Genomic DNA, 21,899 nt, shown 5'->3' with positions numbered 1-21,899 from the left:
AACAGCAAAAAGAAGCTGGTCTGAGCCCTGACCAGTGTGGCTCAGTGGATAGAGCACATGTGTCAAACACAAGGCCCGCGGGCCAAATCCAGCCCGCCAGGCCTTGCAATGTGGCCCGCACCGCGCTGTCATCACTGCACTCCGCTGTCAGTTTATGGCATTGTCAGTTTATGACTGTTCAGTAAACCATTCGGCCCGCGATTTAGGCTGGATTTTAGATTTTGGCCCCTTCTCTGATTGAGTTCGACACCCCTAGGATAGAGCGTCAGCCTGCGGACTGAAAGGTCCCGGGTTCGATTCCGGGCAAGGGCATGTACCTTGGTTGCGGGCGCATCCCCAGTGGGAGGCGTGCAGGAGGCAGCTGATCGATGATTCTCTCTCATCGATGTTTCTAACTATCCTTCTCCCTTCCTTCCTGAAATCAATGAAGATATATATTTTTTTAAAAAAACGAGAGAAAGAAAAAGAATCTGGTCTGAGAAATGAGAGGAGGTCCCTAGGAAGACAGGAAATGCTTTGATTTTTTTTTTTTTTAACTTACTGGTTATTGAATTTAAAGAGAGGAAGGCGGGAAGGAGGAAGAGAGAGAGGGAGAGAGAAAAAATCAATGTGTTATTCCACTTCATTCATTCATTCATTGTTTTTTCTTCTTTTTTAAAATTTTTCATTGTTTTTTTTTGTTTGTTTGTTTGTTTTTTTACAGAGAGGAAGGGAGAGGGATAGAGAGTTAGAAACATCGATGAGAGAGAAACATCGATCAGCTGCCTCCTGCTCACCTCCTACTGGGTGTATGCCCTTGACCGGAATCAAACCTGGTACCTTTTATTTTTTATTTTATTTTTATTTTTAAATATATTTTATTGATTTTTTTTATAGAAAGAAAGGGAGAGAGATAGAGAGCTAGAAACGTCGATGAGAGAGAAGCATTGACCAGCTGCCTCTTGCACACCTCCTACCGGGGATGTGCCCGCAACCAAGGTACATGCCCTTGACCGGAATCGAACCCGGCACCTTTCAGTCTGCAGGCCGACGCTCTATCCACTGAGCCACACCAGTTAGGGCTGTTTCTTCTTTAAAAAAAATATTTTTTTTGGTTAATCCTCACCTGAGGCAATGGTTGCCATTGATTTTCGGGGCGAGTGGAAGGGAGGGCGAGAGACACCGAGAGAGAAACATCGATGAGAGAGACACATCGACGGGTTGCCCTCTGAATGCACCCTGATCAGGGCTGGAGGTGGGGAGGAAGGAGCCTGCCACGGAGGTACCCTTCAGTCTGAGGGCCGGCGCTCTATCCACTGAGCCACACCGGCCGGAGCCATTGGCTTCTTGTCTGTGTCCCGCTGACGGGAGATCGAACCCACAACCCTGGCGTGTGGGGACAATGCTCTCACTGACAGAGGGAGCCGGCCAGGGCTTTAGGACACATTTCCTTCCTTCCTTTCTTTTTTTTTTATTGTCTAAAGTTTTGCATATGCCTCTTTTTTCTGCAACTGACCCCCCACAGCCATTCCCACCCGGGCAAGGCCCCCGCCGCCCCAGTGTCCGTGTCCACTGGCGATGCTCATGTGCATGCCTGCAGGCCCTTCGGCTGCTCTCTAACCCCCTCCTCCATGCCCTTTGTCTCTGGACCTGTTCCTGTTCATCCAATTACGTTGTTCATTATCCCACAAATGAGTGACGTCATGTGATATTTACCTTCCTCCAACTGGCTCATTCCGCTCAGCACGATGCTCTCCAGGTCCTTCCATGCTGTTGCAAGTGGCAAGAGTTCCTTCTTCTCCTTCTTCTTCTTCTTCTTCTTCTTCTTCTTCTTCTTCTTCTTCTTCTTCTTCTTTTTTTTTTTTTTTACCGTGGTGTAGTATTCCATTGTGGAGATGGACCACAGTTTTTAATTTAATTTTATTGTATTTTTAAGTATATTTTATTGTTGTTTTTTTTGTTGTTTTTTTTTACAGAGAGGAAGGGAGAGGGAGAGAGAGCTAGAAATATCAATGAGAGAGAAACATCACTCAGTTAGGGGCCTCTGGCCAGCAGGGGAGCTCCTAAGCATCTGTGCCTGCCGGCCTGATCGCCCCTAACTGCCCTCCCCTGCCGGCCTGATCGCCCCTAACTGCCCTCCCCTGCCGGCCTGATCGCCCCTCACTGCCCTCCCCTGCCGGCCTGATCGCCCCTAACTGCCCTCCCCTGCCGGCCTGATCGCCCCTAACTGCCCTCCCCTGCCGGCCTGATCGCCCCTAACTGCCCTCCCCTGCCGGCCTGATCGCCCCTAACTGCCCTCCCCTGCCGGCCTGATCGCCCCTAACTGCCCTCCCCTGCCGGCCTGATCGCCCCTAACTGCTCTCCCCTGCCGGCCTGATCGCCCCTAACTGCCCTCCCCTGCCGGCCTGATCGCCCCTCACTGCCCTCCCCTGCCGGCCTGATCGCCCCTAACTGCCCTCCCCTGATGGCTAGATGCCCCTAACTGCCCTCCCCTGCCGGCCTGATCGCCCCTAACTGCCCTCCCCTGCTGGCCTGATGCCCCTAACTGTTCCCTGCCAGCCTGATCGCCCCTTAACTGCCCTCCCCTGCTGGCCTGATTGCCCCTAACTGCCCTCCCCTGCTGGCCTGATGCCCCTAATTGCCCTCCCCTGCTGGCCTGATTGCCTCTTACTGCCCTCCCCTGCTGGCCTGATGCCCCTAACTGCTCCCCTGCCAGTCTGATGGCCCCCTAACTGCCCTCCCCTGCTGGCCTGATGCCCCTAACTGCCCTCCCCTGCTGGCCTGATGCCCCTAACTGCCCTTCCCTGCTGGCCTGATGCCCCTAACTGCTCCCTGCCAGCCTGATTGCCCCCTAACTGCCCTCCCCTGCTGGCCTGATGCCCCTAACTGCCCTCCCCTGCTGGCCTGATGCCCCTAACTGCCCTCCCCTGCCGGCCTGATCGCCCCTAACTGCCCTCCCCTGCCGGCCTGATCGCCCCTAACTGCCCTCCCCTGCCGGCCTGATCGCCCCTCACTGCCCTCCCCTGCCGGCCTGATCGCCCCTAACTGCCCTCCCCTGATGGCTAGATGCCCCTAACTGCCCTCCCCTGCCGGCCTGATCGCCCCTAACTGCCCTCCCCTGCTGGCCTGATGCCCCTAACTGTTCCCTGCCAGCCTGATCGCCCCTTAACTGCCCTCCCCTGCTGGCCTGATTGCCCCTAACTGCCCTCCCCTGCTGGCCTGATGCCCCTAATTGCCCTCCCCTGCTGGCCTGATTGCCTCTTACTGCCCTCCCCTGCTGGCCTGATGCCCCTAACTGCTCCCCTGCCAGTCTGATGGCCCCCTAACTGCCCTCCCCTGCTGGCCTGATGCCCCTAACTGCCCTCCCCTGCTGGCCTGATGCCCCTAACTGCCCTTCCCTGCTGGCCTGATGCCCCTAACTGCTCCCTGCCAGCCTGATTGCCCCCTAACTGCCCTCCCCTGCTGGCCTGATGCCCCTAACTGCCCTCCCCTGCTGGCCTGATGCCCCTAACTGCTCCCCTGCCAGCCTGATCGCCCCCTAACTGCCCTCCCCTGCTGGCCTGATGCCCCTAACTGCCCTCCCCTGCTGGCCTGATGCCCCTAACTGCCCTCCCCTGCCAGCCTGATGGCCCCCTAACTGCCCTCCCCTGCTGGCCTGATCGCCCCTAACTGCCCTCCCCTGCTGGCTAGATGCCCCTAACTGCCCTCCCCTGCTGGCCTGATGCCCCTAACTGCTCCCTGCCAGCCTGATCGCCCCCTAACTGCCTCTGCCTTAGCCCTTGCCACCGTGGCCTTTGTTCGGAATTAGTGTATTACTCTTTTATTAGCATAGATTTTTAAAATGTTCTCATTGACTTCAGAGAGGGGAAGGGAGAGGGAGGCAGAGAGGAACACGGATGTGAAAGAAACACACAGATCGACTGGTTGCCTCCCACACCCACCGAGACCAGGGCTGGGGATCAACCCTGCGACCCAGACTCTAACCCCTGAGCCACCCTGCCCAGGTCTGGGCTCCGCTTTTTTATTATTATTTTTTAATATATTTTATTGATTTTTTTTACAGAGAGGAAGGAAGAGGGATAGAGAGGTAGAAACATCGATGAGAGAGAAACATCAACCAGCTGCCTTCTGCACACCCCCTACTGGGGATGTGCCCGAAACCGAGGTACATGCCCTTGACCGGAATCGAACCTGGGACCCCTCAGTCCACAGGCCGAAGCTCTCTCCACTGAGCCACACTGGCCAGGGCTTAAAAATCTTATTGATTTCAGAGAGGAAGGAAGAAAGAGAGAGAGAGAAACATCAATGATGACAGAGGATCATGGATCGGCTGCCTCCTGCACGCCCCACACTGGGGATCAAGCCTGCACCCAGGCCTGTGCCCTGACCGGGAATCAAACCCTGACCAGTTTTGGCTTAGTAAACATTTAAACAGAAGAACACGGACATGCCGTGACCGGTTTGGCTCAGTGGATAGAGCGTCGGCCTGCGGACTGAAGGGTCCTGGGTTCGATTCCAGTCAAGGGCATGTACCTTGGTTGCGGGCACATCCCCAGTTGGGGGTGTGCAAGAGGCAGCAGATCGATGACTCTCTCTCATTGATGTTTCTGACTCTCTATCTCTCTCCCTTCCTCTCTGTAAAAAAAAATCAATAAAATATATATTTTTTAAAAAGAACACAGACAGGCTGGCGCCCTTCGACCCGTTCCCCCCTTCCCCCTACCCCCTACCTCCTCCCCCCCCCCCCCCCGCCAGGCCTCTGCCCGGAGCGTCCCAGGGTCTCGTCCCAGGCCCAGTATCGGACCAGCCCAAAGCTGTGTTAACCGACAGCTGCCCCCCTTTCCCCCTCCGTCCCCTCCTCTTCCATCTGCCCCCCCCCCCCCCCCGCCTCCAAACGCATGGTGTGCATGGCCCGGGGACCCTGGACTCTCCCTGTGGGGTCCAAGCACCGGCTCGGCTTAGGACCGCAGGAAAAAAGACGTTTTTCTCCTTCAAAATCTTGTGGCTGACAGCGTGTGTTCTCGAGACAGCGTTTTAATAGATAGCCAGATCCGATCTTTTTTTTAAAATATTTTTTATTGATTTTTTACAGAGAGGAAAGGAGAGAGAACGCTAGAAACGTCGATGAGAGAGAAACATGGACCAGCTGCCTCCTGCACACCCCCTACAGGGGATGTGCCCGCCACCAAGGTACATGCCCTTGACCGGAATCGAACCCGGGACCCTTCAGTCCGCAGGCTGACGCTCTATCCACTGAGCCACACCGGTTTCGGCTGATCCGATCGTGATTCATCCGGTTACCAAGGCCCGGCCGCAGGGAGCCCTCAGGGACGGTGAGCTGGTGATAATGTGCTCACAGAGGTAAGTCCGTCGGAGACAGGTACGGGTGAGACGGCTGATAGGTGGGACCGAAAGAAGCCAAACCGGGGCTGGCCACGTGGCTCAGGGCTTGAGCGTCGACCTAGGAACCAGGAGGTCAGGGTTCGATTCCCGGTCAGGGCACAGGCCTGGGTTGTAGGCTCAATCCCCAGTGGGGGGGGGGGGGGCGTGCAGGAGGCAGCCGACCCGTGATTCTCTCTCATCATGGATGTTTCTATCTCTCTCTCTCCCTTCCTCTCTGAAATCAATAAGATTTTTAAACCCTGGCTGGTGTTGCTCAGTGGACAGAGCATCAGCCTGCGGACCGAGGAGTCCCGGGTTCGATTCCGGTCAGGGGCATGTGCCTTGGTTGCAGGCTCCTCCCCGGCCGGGGCTCTGGTCCGGGCTCATGCAGGACGCAACTCATCAATGTGTCTCTCACATCGATGTTTCTCTCTGTCTTTCCCTCTCTTTTCCACTCTCCTTAGAAAGCAATGGGAAAATATCCTCAGATGAGGACAATATATATATATATATATATATATATATATATATATATATATATATATATATTAAGAAATCACACAAATAGCCGAAACCGGTGTGGCTCAGTGGATAGAGCGCCAGCCTGCAGACTGAAGGGTCCCAGGTTCGATCCCAGTCAAGAGCATGTGCCTCGGTTGTGGGCACATCCCCAGCGGGGGGTGTGCAGGAGGCGGCTGATCGATGTTTCTCTCCCATCGATGTTTCTAACTCTCTGTCCCTCTGCCATCGTGGACACAGGCAATGCAGGCAGGGCGGTGCCAGGAGAATGCTGACGGCTGAGAAGTGAAACCAGGCATCCCCTGTGGGAGGACCTCCAGCGATTAAGCACCTACTGAATACCTGTCTGCTGCAAAGGAAACGGGAGAGAGACAAGGGAAGGGCGCCCTGGCGGTGTGGCTCAGCGGATGGAGCCTTGGCCTGCAGACTGAAGGGTCCCGGGTTCGATTCCCAGTCAGGGCACAGGCCCGGGTGGCAGGCTCCATCCCCAGTGTGGGGCATGCAGGAGGCAGCCGATCCATGCTTCTCTCTCATCATTGATGTTTCTCCCTCTTCCTTCTTCTCTGGAATCAATTAAAAAAAAAAAAAAACATTTTAAAAAAAGAATTTTTGAAAAAAAAGGAAGAGGCAAGGCCAATGTGCTATCTGCTCTCTCTCTCTCTCTCTCTCTCTCTCTCTCTCTCTCTCTCTTTAAACACATTTTATTGATTTCAGAGAGGAAGGAAGAGGGAGAGAGAGATAGAAACATCAATGAGGAGAGAGAATCAAGGATCGGCTGCCTCCTGCACATCCCCCACTGGAAATAGAGCCCTCAACCCAGGCGTGTGCCCTTGACTGGAATCGAACTTGGGACCCTTCAGTCCGCAGGCCACCGCTCTATCCATTGAGCCACACTGGCCAGGACTACTCTCTTTTAACACATGGGGGAAAAACACCCAGAGCTCAGGAAGGCGGGCACCTTCCCCACCACAGACACTAAGTGCCAAGGTGGGATTTGAACCCGCGGAGTCCAGGACCAGAGAGGACATTGCTGCCCGCCCGCTGTGTGGCAGACAACGGCTCTCTGAGACCCAGCCAGCCACCAGCCAGCACCCGGGGAGGCCTGGGCAGTGCCCGGGGCGGGCCGAGGACCAGAGCGGAGGGCCCGGCTGCTCTTTGTGTTTTTTTTTATTGTTTTTTTTAAAAAATAAGTTTTTATTGCCGGGACCGGTTTGGCTCGGTGGATAGAGCATCAGCCTGCGGACTGAAAGGTCCCGGGTTCGATTCCAGGCGGGGGCATGTGCCTTGGTTGTGGGCACATCCCCGGTAGGGGGTGTGCAGGAGGCAGCTGATCGATGATTCTCTCTCATGGATGTTTCTAGCTCTCTATCCCTCTCTCTTCCTCTCTGTAAAAAAATCAATAAAATATATATTTAAAAAAAATAAAAAATAAAAAAAATAAATAAGTTTTTATTGTTCATATTATTACATATGTTCCTTTCCCCCCCCCTCCATTGCTCCCCTCCACCAGGTTCCCACCCCACCCTCTGCCCTTTCCCCACTCCCCATTGTCCTCATCCATAGGTGCACAGTTTATGTTCAGTCTCTTCCCACATCCCCTCTCCCCTTTTCCCCGAGAATCATCAGTTCACTCCCTTTCCATACCTCTGATTCTATTATATTCACCAGTTAATATTGTTCATCAGATTTTTTTTTTAATTTCCTTGGTTTTTAGATTCACTTGTTGATGGTTAACGTATTTGTTGTTCATAATTTTTATCTTTATTTACTTTCTCTTCCGAAAGAACCCCCTTCAGCAATTCATATAATTCTGGTTTGGTGGTGATGAACTCCTTTAGCTTTTTTTTTATTAGTGAAGCTCTTTATCTGGCCTTCGATTCTGAGTGATAGCTTTGCTGGATAGATTATCTTTGGCTGTAGGTTCTTACTATTCATCACCTTGAATATTTCTTCCAGCTGCTCTTTGTCTCAAACCCCCGGGCCTGCACTCACAGGGTCTCTGGTCCCAGCCGGCGCTGACCCAGGTCCCCAGCGCCAGCTGCAGGGCCACCAACTCTGCCCGCCGGCTCCGAGGCCTCAGCTGCTGCTGCCCACACGCCGAGGAGCAATCGGCCAGCGAGCTGTGCCCGCAGCGGAGGGAGCAGGTGGGGGGGAGGAGCAGGGAGTGGGGGGACAGGGAGCAAGGACCTGCTGGGACCCGCCAGAGGCCGGACCCAGACAGGAAGGATTCCCAGCTCCACCTCCTGCCCCACCTTCCTCCCTCCCCATCCGTTTTCTGTGCTAAAAAGTGGGGGCGTCCGGCTGGCGGGGCTCCGTGGCTGAGCGTCGACCTAGGAACCGGGAGGTTAGGGTTCGATTCCCGGTCAGGGCACAGGCCCCGATGGTGGGCTCAATGCCCAGCGTGGGGCGTGCAGGAGGCAGCCGATCCATGATTTTCTCTCATCGTGGATATTTCTCTCCCTCTCTCTCTCCCTCTCCCTTCCTCTCTGAGGTCAATAAAAATATAAACTGAGCCCCAACCAGTATGGCTCAGTGGATAGAGCATCGGCCTGCGGACTGAAGGGTCCCAGGTTGGATTCCAGTCAAGGGCATGTACCTTGGTTGCGGGCATTTCCCCAGTGGGGGGGTGTGCAGGAGGCAGCTGGTTGATGTTTCTAAGTCTCTATCCCTCTCCCTTCCTCTCTGTAGAAAATCAATAAAATATATTTTAAAAAAGAAAAGAAATGAAGGTCTCTAAATACTCTTTTTATTACAGAGGGGTACTTAATCACTCCATGATGGGAGTGAAGTAGAAGCTATTTAAATATATATATATATATATATATATATATATATATATATATATATATATATTCATATCCCTAACAGGTGGGCTCAGTGGATAGAGCGTCAGCCTGCGGACTGAAGGGTCCCAGGTTGGATTCCAGTCAAGGGCATGGACCTTGGTTGCGGGCACATCCCCAGTAGGGGGTGTGCAAGGGGCAGCTGATGGATGTTTCTCTCTCATTGATGTTCCTCACTCTCTCTCCCTCTCTCTGTAAAAAAAAAAATCAATAATACACATTTTTTAAACAAATGAAAGAATGTGGTGCGGCCGCTCCCTGGGAAGCACAGAGGCGGGGAGGTTGGGGTCAGTAGGTCCTGGCTAAGAAAGAAAGACACAGCGCTCCTCTAAGATGCTCTGTGTGGGGGCGTGGTGCTTAATGGCCAGGGCTCCTCCTGGAGAGAACGAAGTGTCTGCAGCCCGAGGGTGTGGCCGGGGCTCTGCGGTCCATCCCGCTGACCGCCGCTCCAGTGCGCGCTTCCGCAGGGTTCATTTCACCCTCAGAAAAACAACAACAAACCTACTATCTCTTTAAAAAATATATTTTATTGATTTTTTTACAGAGAAGAAGGATGAGGGACAGAGAGTGAGAAACATCGATGAGAGAGAAACATCCATCAGCTGCCTCCTGCACAGCCCCCATTGGGGATGTGCCCGCAACCAAGGTCCATGCCCTTGGCCGGAATCGAACCTGGGACCCTTCAGTCCACAGGCCGATGCTTTGTTCACTGAGCCAAACCAGTCAGGGCAATGTATTTTTTAAAAATAAAGCTTCAGCCGAAACCGGTTTGACTCAGTGGATAGAGCGTCGGCTTGGAGACTGAAAGGTCCCAGGTTCGATTCCGGTCAAGGACATGTACCTTGGTTGCGGGCACATCCCCAGTAGGGGGTGTGCAAGAGGCAGCTGATCGATGACTCTCTCTCTCATCGATGTTTCTAACTCTCTCTCTCCCTTCCTCTCTGTACAAAATCAATAAAATATATTAAAAATAAATAAATAAATAAATAAATAAATAAAGCTTCACCGAAACCGGTTTGGCTCAGTGGATAGAGCGTTGGCCTGAGGACTGAGAGGTCCCGGTTTGAATCCTGGACAAGGTCATGTGCCTTGGTTGCTGGCAAATTCCCAGTGGGGGGGGGGGGATTGTTACAGGAGGCAGCTGATGGATGTTTCTAACTCTCTATCCCTCTCCCTTCTTCTCTGTAAAAAATCAATAAAATATTTTTTTAAAAATAGATCTTCTACTTCACTCCTATCACCTAGTGATTAAGTACTCCTCTGTAATAAAAAGGACATTTAGAGACCTTCATTTCGTTGTTTTAATATATTTCATTGATTTTTTTACAGAGAGGAAGGGAGAGGGATAGATATTCAGAAACATCAATGAGAGAGAAACATCCATCAGCTGCCTCCTGCACACCCCCTACTGGGAATGTGCCCGCAACCAAGGTCCATGCCCTTGACCGGATTCAAACCGGGACCCCTCAGTCTGAAGGCCAACGCTCTATCCACTGAGCCAAACCGCATTCTTAAAAGGACTGATTCTAAAAGGAAAAAAGAAAGAAAGAAAAGAAAAAGATCTGTTTACAAACTCGGCCTGAGGTCTTTTCCCCTTGAAGGGCGTCCCCCCTCATATTCCCCCCCCCAAGAGAGGCCACACCTTCCCTAGGCGCCCCCTGCCCCTGGCTTCTGCCCCTGCCCCACTCCCCCCTCCTTGCCCTGCCCTGCCCCCCAGCAAACCCCAGGGACCCCAACTTCAGATCTTTTCCTCTTCAGTCCTGGGTTCCTACAGCAGGTCAATCCCAGGATCTCCGGCTGGAATAGAACCGTCTCCCCAACCATAGACAGTTCAGCCAAATCCGGTGTGGCTCAGTGGATAGAGCGTCGGCCTGCAGACTGAAAGGTCCCAGGTTCGATTCTGGTCAAGGGCATGTACCTTGGTTGTGGGCACATCCCCAGTGGGGGGCATGCAGGAGGCGGCTGATGAGGTTTCTCTCTCATCGATGTTTCTCTCTCTCTCTCACTCTCCCTTATTCTCTGTAAAAAAAAAATCAATAAAATATATTAAACAAACAAACAAACAAAAAACAATAGACGGTTCTGCGCAGGCACCTGCCTCAGTCTCCCCGTTCTGTACAGTGGGCGCAGGCGCTGTCCATGGGGTTAGGACCCCCCACCCCACCCCACCCTCGCCTCCCCAGAGCGGGTCCCGAGAGCGGGCCCCGCCCACGCCGACGCGCGGGCCCCGCCCCCAGCGCGTTGGCCCCGCCTCCGCCCCGCTTGGGCCCCGCCCCCAGCGCGTTGGCCTCCTTCCAGTCCCCGAGCGAGTCCCACTCCCAGAGCATTAGCCCCGCCCCCGTCCACGCTCGGGCCCCGCCCCCAGAAAGTTGGCCCCGCCCCGGACCGCTGGCCCCGCCCCCGGACCGCTGGACCCGCGCGCGCTCGCTCTCCGGGCCACACCTGCCCCTCTCCCCCGCTCGCGGCCGCCGGCGGCCAGGGGTCCCGCCGAGGTCCGACCGGAGCCCGGGAGCCGCCCCCGGCCCCCGCCCGCCATGAGGAGGCCCCGCCCAAAGCGCGTTGGCCCCGCCTCCGCCCGCTTGGGCCCCGCCCCCAGCACGTTGGCCCTCTTCCAGTCCCCGAGCTAGTCCCACTCCCAGAGCATTAGCCCCGCCCCCGTCCACGCTCGGGCCCCGCCCCCAGAAAGTTGGCCCCGCCCCGGACCGCTGGACCCGCCCCCGGACCGCTGGACCCGCGCGCGCTCGCTCTCCGGGCCACACCTGCCCCTCTCCCCCGCTCGCGGCCGCCGGCGGCCAGGGGTCCCGCCGAGGTCCGACCGGAGCCCGGGAGCCGCCCCCGGCCCCGCCCGCCATGAGGAGCGCGCTGCCCCTGGTCCTCCTCTCGCTGGCCGCCCTCTGCGCGCGCGGTGAGTGCCCGGGGCGGCGGAGGGGCGGCGGGGGCGCGGGGCCCCGGGCCCGCAGGACCGGCCCCGGCGGCCGGGAGAGGCCGAGGCGGTCCCGGGCGGGTCTGCGAGGTCGGGGTGCGGGCGAGATCTTCTCCGCGGGGCCGGCGCCCCGGGGTGCCCTTGGGGAGGCAGGTCCGGGCGCGCGCTCCGCTCCGTCCGTCTGTCCGCGGGGAGGGGGTCCCTCAGCCCCGCGCGGGGGCCGGGGGACCGCGGACAGCGGCTCACCCGGCTCCCACGGGTGCCCCCCGGCTCAGCCCAGCCCGCCCGCCCGGCCCTGGGACCTGGGACCGGGCGAGTTTGGGGTGAATCTCCTACAAACATCCCCTCCCCCTGGGGCGGGGCTGAGGGCCCCCCAAGAGGGGGACACCCCCCCAGGCAGCCCTTGCAGGCAGAATCCGGGTGTGGTGAGGGCCCCCTCCTCGGGCCTCAGTTTCCCCAAAGGACCCCGTGGGCTCTCCCACTCGGACCCAGAACCGGGGTGTTATCTCCTGGGGCGAGGACACCCCGCAGGCTGCTCTGGAGGCAGGAGAGGGTGGGGCTCTCACCGGGGACCGTGGCTGCACCGCCACCTGCTGGCATCGTGCCATTCCCTTCTCTCCGGGCCTCAGTTTCCCCCGTGGGGCTCCCCCTGCAGATCCCCGCCGCGGGTCTGCGTTTAGATAGCTTCCCCCTTCAATAGCTCCCGCCTCAGTCTCCCCATCTGTGCAGTGGGCGCAGGCGCCGTCCGCTGTCCACCCAGGGCCTGAGAGGCGACGGCAGGTCTTAAAGGTGAGCTTTTTGGGACAGGCACAAGCCCCTCGACCTTTTATTATTTATGTATTATTACTTTTTGGATTCTTTTAAAAAATATATATTTTATTGATTGTTTACAGAGAGGAAGAGAGAGGGATAGAGAGTTAGAAACATCGATGAGAGAGAAACATCGATCAGCTGCCTCTTGCACACCCCCCACTGGGGATGTGCCCGCAACCAAGGCACATGCCCTTGACCGGAATCGAACCCGGGACCCTTCAGTCCACAGGCCCACACTCTTTCCTCTGAGCCAAACCGGTTTTGGCTGGATTCTTTTTTTGATTGATTTCAGAGAGGAAGGGAGAGAGAGAGAGAGAGAGAGAGAGAGAGAGAGAGAGAGAGAGAGAGACATCATGATGAGAGACACTCATGGACTGGCCCCGTACTGGGGATCAAGCCCACAACCCGGGCATGTGCCCTTGGCCAGAATCGAACCCGGGACCCTTGAGTCCACAGGCCGTCGCTCTATCCTCTGAACCACACCTGCCAGGGCCACCCTTGACCTTTTATTTATTTTTATTTTATTTTATTTTTTAAGAATATATTTTATTGATTTTTTCACAGAGAGGAAGGGAGAGGGATAGAGAGCCAGAAACATCGATGAGAGAGAAACATCGACCAGCTGCCTCCCATACCCCCCCTCCCCCCGAATGGGGATCAAGCCCACAACCCCGGCATGTGCCCTTGGCCGGAATCCAACCTGGGACCCTTGAGTCTGCAGGCTGTGGCTCTATCCACTGAGCCACACCGGCCAGGGCCACCCTCGACCTTTTTTTTTAAGGTACATCATAGATACATCATCCCCTCTCTTTGGGACCCAGCGTCCTCACAGGGACTCAGTAACGCAGAAAGGAAGGCCCGGGGGTATGGGGGGTTCGGGCGGGGGGGGAGTGCTGGTCTGAGAGAGGCCGGGCCCGGCTCTGTCTCGGCTCGCTGGGGCCCGGGGGAAGTGCCTCCCCGCTTTGGACTCAGTTTCCCCTGTGGAGACGCAGAGGGGCTGAAGGATCGGAGGGGTGTGGGGCCTCTGACTTCGGAGCCCACGGCGGGGCCTGAGGCAGGACCGGCCCAAGGGCGTATTCGCTGGGCCTCCCGGTGGGCTTGGCGGGAATCCCCTGGGGCCGGGGAGATGGGGGACCCCGGGACTGGGGGGCTAGGAGCTGCAGGTTCACAGACCCAGAGCTGCCCCAGACACGGCAGACGGGCGTGGGCAAGACATACCCCCTTTTATAAAATGACCGGTCAGCTCGGCCAGTGTGGCTCAGTGGGTAGAGCGTCGGCCTGCAGCCGGAAGGGTCCCAGGTTCCATTCTGGTTCAAGGGCATGGACCTTGGTTGCGGGCACATCCCCAGAGAGGGGGGCGAGCAGGAGGCAGCTGGTCGAAAAATCAATAAAATATATATTTTTAAAAAATGACCGGTCATGCCGAAGCCGGTTTGGCTCAGTGGATAGAGCGTCGGTCTGCGGACTGAAAGGTCCCGGGTTCGATTCTGGGCAAGGGCATGTACATTGGTTGGGGGCACATCCCCAGTAGGGGTTGTGCAAGAGGCAGCTGGTCGATGTTTCTCTCTCATCGATGTTCCTAGCTCTCTATCTCTCTCCCTTCCTCTCTGTAAAAAAATCAATAAAATATATATTTTTTTTTAAAAAGTGACTGGTCAGCCCAGACAGTGTGGCTCAGTGGGTAGAGCGTCGACCTGCAGCCGGAAGGGTCCTGGGTTCTGGTTCGATTCCGGTCAAGGGCATGCAGGTTCCTCTTTGCCCAGGCCCACACATGCAGGAAGCAACCAAATCGATGTGTTTCTCTCACATCCATATTTCCCTCTCTCTCTCCCACTCTCTCTAAAAATCAAGGGGAAAAATATCCTCGGGGGAGGATTAAAAAATAATAAAATAAAATAAAAAGCCCAGTCAGCCAAAACCGGTGTGGCTCAGTGAATAGAGAGTGTCGGCCTGCGGACTGAAGGGTCCCGGGTTCGATTCCGGCCAAGGGCATGGACCTTGGTTGCGGGCACATCCCCAGTGGGGGGGGGGGGTGTGCAGGAGGCAGCTGATGGATGATTCTCTCTCATCCGATGTTTCTAACTACCCCTCCCTCTTCCTCTCTGTAAAAAAAATCAATAAAATATATTTAAAATAAAATAAAATAAGACGACCGGTCAGCTCAAACGTGTATCCTCGAGAGGGTCCGGGGGAGGGGCCCGCCTGGCTGGGGCTGCAGGCCTGGGAGCCGCTGGCCTCTGGGCGGGTTCGGGTGAGAGGCTGGGCTCCGGATCTAGGCCGGCTGGACAGCCCCAGGCGGTGGGGGGGGAGCCGGAAGCCGAGGCTCTGCACGTGGCATCTGCTCCAGATGGGCAGTAAGTCGGAAAGTGCGGGCAGGGAGCCAGCGGCTCCTGTGGCCCGGCGTTCACACCCCCCCCCCCAGTCTGCCTCCCCCACCCTCTCCCCCCGCCCCTGCACCCCGCACCCCGGCCCCACCCAGAGGGAGAGTCTGTGAGACAGGGGAGCTGGGGGCCCCACAGGCACCCACCTCCTCAGCCCCCCTTCCTCCCCATGCTCCCCCTCCTGCTCCCCGATGCCCGTGCACACTCTCCCCTCTCCCCCCGCTTCTCTGGGCCTCCCTCCCAGCGTCCCTCTCCCCCCCCCCAACCCCTCCCCCCCAACACGTTCTGTCCCCCAAGAGCCCAGGCAAGGCCTTGAGGGAGGACGGGGCTGGAGGAGGACAGACGGACGGAGGGGCTGGGAGCAGGACAGATGGAACTGGGCACAGGTTCTGGCCTGGAAGTCCGGAGTGTGTGTGTGTGTGGGGGGGGCACTCGCTGCTGGAGGAACGGAGGAGGGGGAGCTGGGGTGGACAGGGAGCCCGCTGAGCTCTCTCCCGGATTGTCTTTAAAGTATTTTTATTTATTGACTTCAGAGAGGAAGGGAGAGGGAGAGAGGGGAGCATCCAGGATGAGAGAGGATGACGGATCGGCCGCGTCCTGTATGCCCCACACTGGGGATCGAGCCCGCAATCCGGGCCTGTGCCCTGACCCCCGTGACCTCCTGGTTCGCAGGTCGATGCCTAAACACGCTGGTTGGGCCCTAATCTTTTTTTTTATTTTTATTTTTTAATATATTTTTATTGATTTTTTTACAGAGAGGAAGAGAGAGGGATAGAGACTTAGAAACATCCATGAGAGAGAAACATCCATCAGCTGCCTCCTGCACACCCCCCACTGGGGATGTGCCCGCCACCAAGGTACATGCCCTTGACCGGAATCGAACCCGGGACCCTTCCGTCCACAGGCCGACGCTCTATCCACTGAGCCACACCGGTTTCGGCTGGGCCATAATCTTATGCTAATAAAAGGGCAATATGCAAATGAACCACAACACCCTCACGGTAACAACTGAACAGCAGGCCGGGTGGGGCGACCAGGCCAGCAGAGGGGCAGTTCGGGGTGACCAGGCCGGCCGGCCGGCAGGGGAGCCGTTAGGAGCCAGCGGTCCTGGATTATGGGAGGGATGTCCAATCGGGCCGAAGCCGGCACGGGGACATCTCCCGAGGGGTCCCGGCGGAGAGGGTGCGGCTGGGCGGAGGGGCCGCCCTCTCCCCCTTCCCAGCCGTCCGGCGTGTCTCCCAGGGCTCGGCCGCGCGGCCAACGCCGAGGAGCGGCTCATGGACGACCTCCTGAACCGGACCCGCTACAACAACCTCATCCGCCCGGCCACCAGCTCCGCCCAGCTCATCACCATCCGGCTGCAGCTCTCGCTGGCCCAGCTCATCAGCGTGGTGGGCGCGGGGCCGGGGCGGGGGGCCGGGGCCGGGGCGGGGGGCAGGGCAGGGGCCAGGGTGCAGGGCCAGAGTGCAGGGCAGGGCAGAGGTGCAGGGCAGGGGTGCAGGGCAGGGTGCAGGGCAGGGGTGCAGGGCAGGGCAGGAGTGCAGGGCAGGGGTGCAGGGTGCAGGGCAGGGCAGGGGTGCAGGGTGCAAGGCAGGGCAGGGGTGCAGGGCCAGGGTGCAGTGCAGGGCAGGAGTGCAGGGCAGGGCAGGGGTGCAGGACAAGCAGGGGTGCAGGACAGGCAGGGGTGCAGGGCAGGGCAGGGGTGCAGGACAGGCAGGGGTGCAGGGCAGGGCAGGGGTGCAGGACAGGCAGGGGTGCAGGGCAGGGCAGGGGTGCAGGACAGGCAGGGGTGCAGGGCAGGGCAGAGGTGCAGGGCAGGGGTGCAGGGCAGGGTTGCAGGGCAGGGGTGCAGGGTGCAGGGCCAGGGCACAGGGCAGGGACCAGGGTGCAGGGCCAGGCTGAGGCCCAGGGTGGGAACAGCTCTCCCTCGGGCACGGCTGGGACCGGGGGACGAGGCCCTGGCCTCCTCACCGGATCCCTCCCTTGTGCGTCAGTGACAGGCGAAGGGGACTGAGGGGCGGGCACCTCCCTCAGGGGTGTCCTCCCTCTGGAAGGGAGGTGGGTTCCGGGGGCCACACTTTGTGAAAACAGGTCGCACAGTACCCAGGAGACCTGGGCGTCACACTGTGTAGAACTTACATCTCAACTTCCAAAGATAGTTTTTAAAAATAGTCTTTTATTGATGTCAGGGAGGGAGGGAGGGAGAGCGGGAGAGATGGAAACATCCATGAGGAGAGAGAATTGCGGGCCGGCTGCCTCCGGCACGCCCCCCCCACCCCCCAGGAGGTCAGGGCGCACGCCTCCTCGCGGGCTCCATCCCCAGCAGGGGGCGCGCAGGAGGCAGCGGGTCCGTGATTCTCTCTCCTCGGTGATGTTTCCATCTCTCTCTCCCTCTCCCTTGAAATCAATAAGATCCACAAAAACATTACAGTGGTGCCTCACACAACGAACTTAATTCGTTCCAGGAGCAAGCTTGTTATGCGAAAAGCTCGTTATGTGAAACGCGTTTTCCCATAACAATACATGTTAAAAAAAATAATTCGTTCTGTAGCATAAAATATGCTAAGATGACATAAAAAAATATATGCTAAGATGACATATTTTTATTTAGATACATCTAAAAACATAATTTAAAAAAAAAAAAAACACATTTTTTTAATTTTAAGACAGAGTCTACCGAATCTTGCACATCTTCATCCATTTTCTGCTTTTTGGCCGATGGTTTCATGAAAAACCTGTCCAAAGTTCGCTGTGCGAGGCGCTCGTTATGCGAGGCACCACTGTATTTTTTTTTTTTTAAAGAGAAATAAAATAGCCACTAGTACATTCAGGAAAATGACGGCGATGAGAATGCAAAGCCACATGAGATGGACTGAACCACACGAGGGTCAGAGCAGAAGGGAAGGTTAAGGGGTCGGAAGAGAGTTCAGTAGAAACCATCTCCTATAGGATAAAAGCCTAACGTGCTCAGTGTCCGGTCGACCTGTCGGCCGTTCAACCAATCAAAGGGCAATATGCTAATGACATGCTAATGCCGCCCAACCGCTCGCGATGATGTGCACTGACCGCCAAGGGGCAGATGCTCTGACCAGGTAGGTTAGCTTGCTGCCAGGGGTCCAACCGATTGGGACTGAGTGAGACGGGTCAGACGCACCCTGGAGCCATCCCACGGTCCCTCCCCGGCCCTGATCATGCAGGAGTGGGGTCCCTCGGCCTGGCCTGCGCCCTCTTGCGACCCGGGACCCCTCGAGGGATGTCAAGAGCGGGTTTCGGCCTGATCCGCAGGCCAGGCCGAGGGACCTCCACTGTTGCACGCCTCTAATAGGAGGAGATAAAACACAAAGAAGACAGTAGGGGGCCTGTCCAGGGTGCGAGTCCCTGAGCAGACACTGCCGTGGAGGACCCAGCGTCCTGGGTGCGAGCAGGAGCTGGGTCAGGAAGGCCTTGGAGGTGCCTGAGGGCTGCCGGGGGGGGGGGGGGGGCCAGGGCTCCTCCCGCCCGGGGACCGACAGCCCCCCGTCTCCCCCCCAGAACGAGCGGGAGCAGATCATGACCACCAACGTCTGGCTGAAGCAGGTAAGAGCCCCGGGGTGCCCGCCGGGGGGGCCGCGCTCCAGGGCTGCCACGGGCGGCGAGGGCCTGTGGCAGGGGTCTTCAAACTACGGCCCGCGGGCCACATGCGGCCCGCAGAGGAGTCTGATCCGGCCCGCCAGGTTTTTTGGGCAGTGAGCGCAGCCCAGGTGTTACAGTAGGAATTAGTAGTTCATATAGTCCGGCCCTCCAGCTCTCTGAGGGACCGTGATCTGGCCCCCACTTTAAAAAGTTTGAGGACCCCTGGCCTGTGGTGACCGGGCCCCCCGCCCGCCCCCCAGGAGTGGACGGACTACCGCCTGGCCTGGAACAGCTCCCGCTACGAGGGGGTGAGCATTCTGCGGATCCCCGCCAAGCGCCTGTGGCTGCCCGACATTGTTCTCTACAACAAGTGAGTGGCGGGGGGGGGGGGGGGGGGAATGAGGGGAGGGTGGCCAGACAGACCCCGTCTGTGCTGCACCCCGACTTTCTCGCTGTCACGCTAGTGGAGGAATTATTATTATTTTTTTAAAATATATTTTATTGATTTTTTTTACAGAGAGGAAGGGAAAGGGATAGAGAGCTAGAAACGTCGATGAGAGAGAAACATCGACCAGCTGCCTCCTGCACGCCCCCCACTGGGGATGTGCTCGCAACAAAGGTACATGCCCTTGACCGGAATCGAACCCGGGACCTTTCAGTCTGCAGACTGACTCTCTACCACTGAGCCAAACCGGTTTTGGCTATTTTTTATTTAATTTAATTAATTTATTTATTTATTTTAAATATATTTTATTGATTTTGTACAGAGAGGAAGGGAAAGGGATAGAGAGCTAGAAACGTCGATGAGAGAGAAACATCGACCAGCTGCCTCCTGCACGCCCCCCACTGGGGATGTGCCCGCAACAAAGGTACATGCCCTTGACCGGAATCGAACCTGGGACCTTTCAGTCTGCAGACTGACGCTCTATCCACTGAGCCAAACCGGTTTTGGCTATTTTTTTATTTTAATATTAATTTTTAAAATATACTCATACTAGAGGCCCGGTGCACAAAATTCATGCACTGGGGGGGAAGGGGGGGCGTTTCTCAGCCCAGCCTGCACCCTTTCCAGTCTGGGACACCACTGGGATTGGGCCTAAATGGGCAGTCGGAGATCCCTCTCACAATCCAGGACTGCTGGCTCCCAAATGCTCGCCTGCCTGCCAGCCTGATCCCCCTAACAGCTTCTGCTTACCAGCCTGATCAGCCCCTAACCCAGGGGTCTTCAAACTACGGCCCGCGGGCCACATGCGGCCCGCAGAGGAGTCTGATCCTGCCCGCTAGGTTTTTTGGGCAGTGAGCGCAGCCGAGGTGTTACAGTAGGAATTAGTAGTTCATATAGTCCGGCCCTCCAGCTCTCTGAGGGACCGTGATCTGGCCCCCACTTTAAAAAGTTTGAGGACCCCTGCCCTAACCACTCCCCTGCCAGCCTGATTGACACCTAACTGCTCCCCTGCCGGCCTAATTGCCCCTAACTGCCCTCCCCCGCTGGCCCGGTCACCCCCAACTGCTCCCCTGCCAGCCTGGTCACCCCTAACTGCCCTCCCCTGCCTGCCATCTTGTGGCGGCCATCTTGTGTCCACATGGGGGTGGGTGGCCATTTTTTAACCACATGAGGGGCCATCTTGTGTGCTGGAGTGACGGTCAATTTGCATATTACTCTTTTATTAGAATTACTTTTCAAAATATACATATATTTTTAATCATTTCAGAGAGGGAGAAAGAGGGAGAGAGACATCCATGGTGAGAGAGGATCATGGATCAGCTGCCTCCTGCACGCCCCCTGCTGGGGATCAAACCCGCTTGTGCCCTGACCGGGAATTGAACCCTGAACTCCCGGTTTGTGGGTCGATGCCCAACCACTGGGCTAAGCAGGCTGGGCTGGAGGAGGAATGAGAGAGGAGCCCAGCCAAGTGCCCTCAGCTACAGACAGGGGGCAGACGGGAAACTGGAGGCCCCGCTGTGCCCAGGCCCAGCCCCATGACCCCCAAACCCAGGGCTCTCTCTTTTTTCCTCTTTTTGATCTGCACCTGAGAATATGTTCCCACTGATTTTAGAGAGAGTTGGGGAGAGAGAGAAACATGGATGTGAGAGAGAGACATCGATGGGTCGCCTCCTGCACGCTCCCCGACCAGGAGCCCTTGATCGGAATCGAACCCGGGACGCTTCGGTCCGCAGGCCGACGCTCTACCCACTGAGCCGCAGTGGCTGGGGCCACGGCCCTTGCTGACCCTCCGCTGCTTGGCCGGTGTTGGGTGCTGGTGGTAGCACTGACATCCGGTGGGTCCATGTCTCCGGCTAGGAGGGCGAGGTCTAGGGACGGCAGACCTCAGTGGTTCTTTTTTTTTTCTAAATATATATTTTATTGATTTCTTACAGAGAGGAAGAGAGAGGGATAGAGTTAGAAACATCTATGAGAGAGAAACATCCATCAGCTGCCTCTTGCACACCCCCACCTGGGGATGTGCCCGTAACCAAGGTACACACATGCCCTTGACCGGAATCGAACCCAGGACACTTCAGTCCGCAGGACCGACGCCCTATCCACTGAGCCACACCGGTTTCAGCCCTCAGTGGTTCTGCATACCAGGTTCCTGACCTTGAAGCAGTAGCCTCTTCACTATCCCCGGGGCCTCTGTCTTCCCATCTGTGCAATGGGTATAACATAAGATGACCAGACGTCCCGCTTTTGGCGGGACAGTCCCGATTTTCAATTTGTCCCGTGGAGTTTTAAAACGCCACGAGACGCAGGACAAATTGTTAAAAATCGGGACGTCTGGCCGGGACTGGTGTGGCTCAGTGGATAGAGCGTCGGCCTGCAGACTGAAAGGTCCCGGGTTCGATTCCGGTCAAGGACATGTACCTTGGTTGCGGGCACATCCCCGGTGGGGGGTGTGCAAAAGGCAGCTGATCGATGTTTCTAGCTCCTCTATCCCTCTCCCTTCTTCTCTGTAAAAAAAAAAAAAAAAAAAAAAATCAATAAAAAATGTATTAAAAATGCTGAAACTGGTTTGGCTCAGCGGTAGAGCGCCGGCCTGCAGACTGAAAGGTCCCGGGTTCGATTCCGGTCAAGGGCATGTACCTTGGTTGCGTGCACATCCCCAGTAGGGGCTGTGCAAGAGGCAGCTGATCGATGATTCTCTCTCATCGATGTTTCTAGTAACTCTCTATCCCTCTCTCTTCCTCTGTGAAAAATCAATAAAATATATTAAAAAAAAAAAAAGAATTTCAGGTTGTATCTGCAAATAGGATTCAGACAAGAGATGAAAAGTTTTTTTAAAAAAATGTATTTAAAAAAACAAAACAGCCGAAGCCGGTTTGGCTCAGTGGGTAGAGCGTCGGTCTGCGAACTAAAAGGTCCCAGGTTCGATTCCGGTCAAGGGCATGTGCATTGGTTGCGGGCACATCCCCTGTGGGGGGTGTGCAGGAGGCGGCTGGTCGATGTTT

At 56.5% G+C, this 21,899-nt stretch overlaps 1 protein-coding gene across 1 annotated transcript in view; it reads left to right on the top strand.

Annotated features, from left to right (window-relative positions):
• Window positions 1-11,452: 11,452 nt before the first annotated feature.
• The window catches only part of CHRNB4 (cholinergic receptor nicotinic beta 4 subunit), a 19,273-nt gene continuing 8,826 nt past the window's right edge, over window positions 11,453-21,899 (top strand). Inside the window, 4 exon segments of the mRNA XM_084869211.1 lie at window positions 11,453-11,628; window positions 16,083-16,231; window positions 18,372-18,416; window positions 18,713-18,822. Of these exon segments, the coding sequence (XP_084725337.1) occupies window positions 11,574-11,628; window positions 16,083-16,231; window positions 18,372-18,416; window positions 18,713-18,822 (359 nt within the window). The 5' untranslated portion in view covers window positions 11,453-11,573.

This window comes from Pipistrellus hanaki, assembly GCF_964339955.1.
Source record: "Pipistrellus hanaki genome assembly, chromosome: 21".
NCBI classification, from domain to species: Eukaryota; Metazoa; Chordata; class Mammalia; order Chiroptera; family Vespertilionidae; genus Pipistrellus; species Pipistrellus hanaki.
This window is presented reverse-complemented; position numbering and strand designations above follow the sequence as displayed.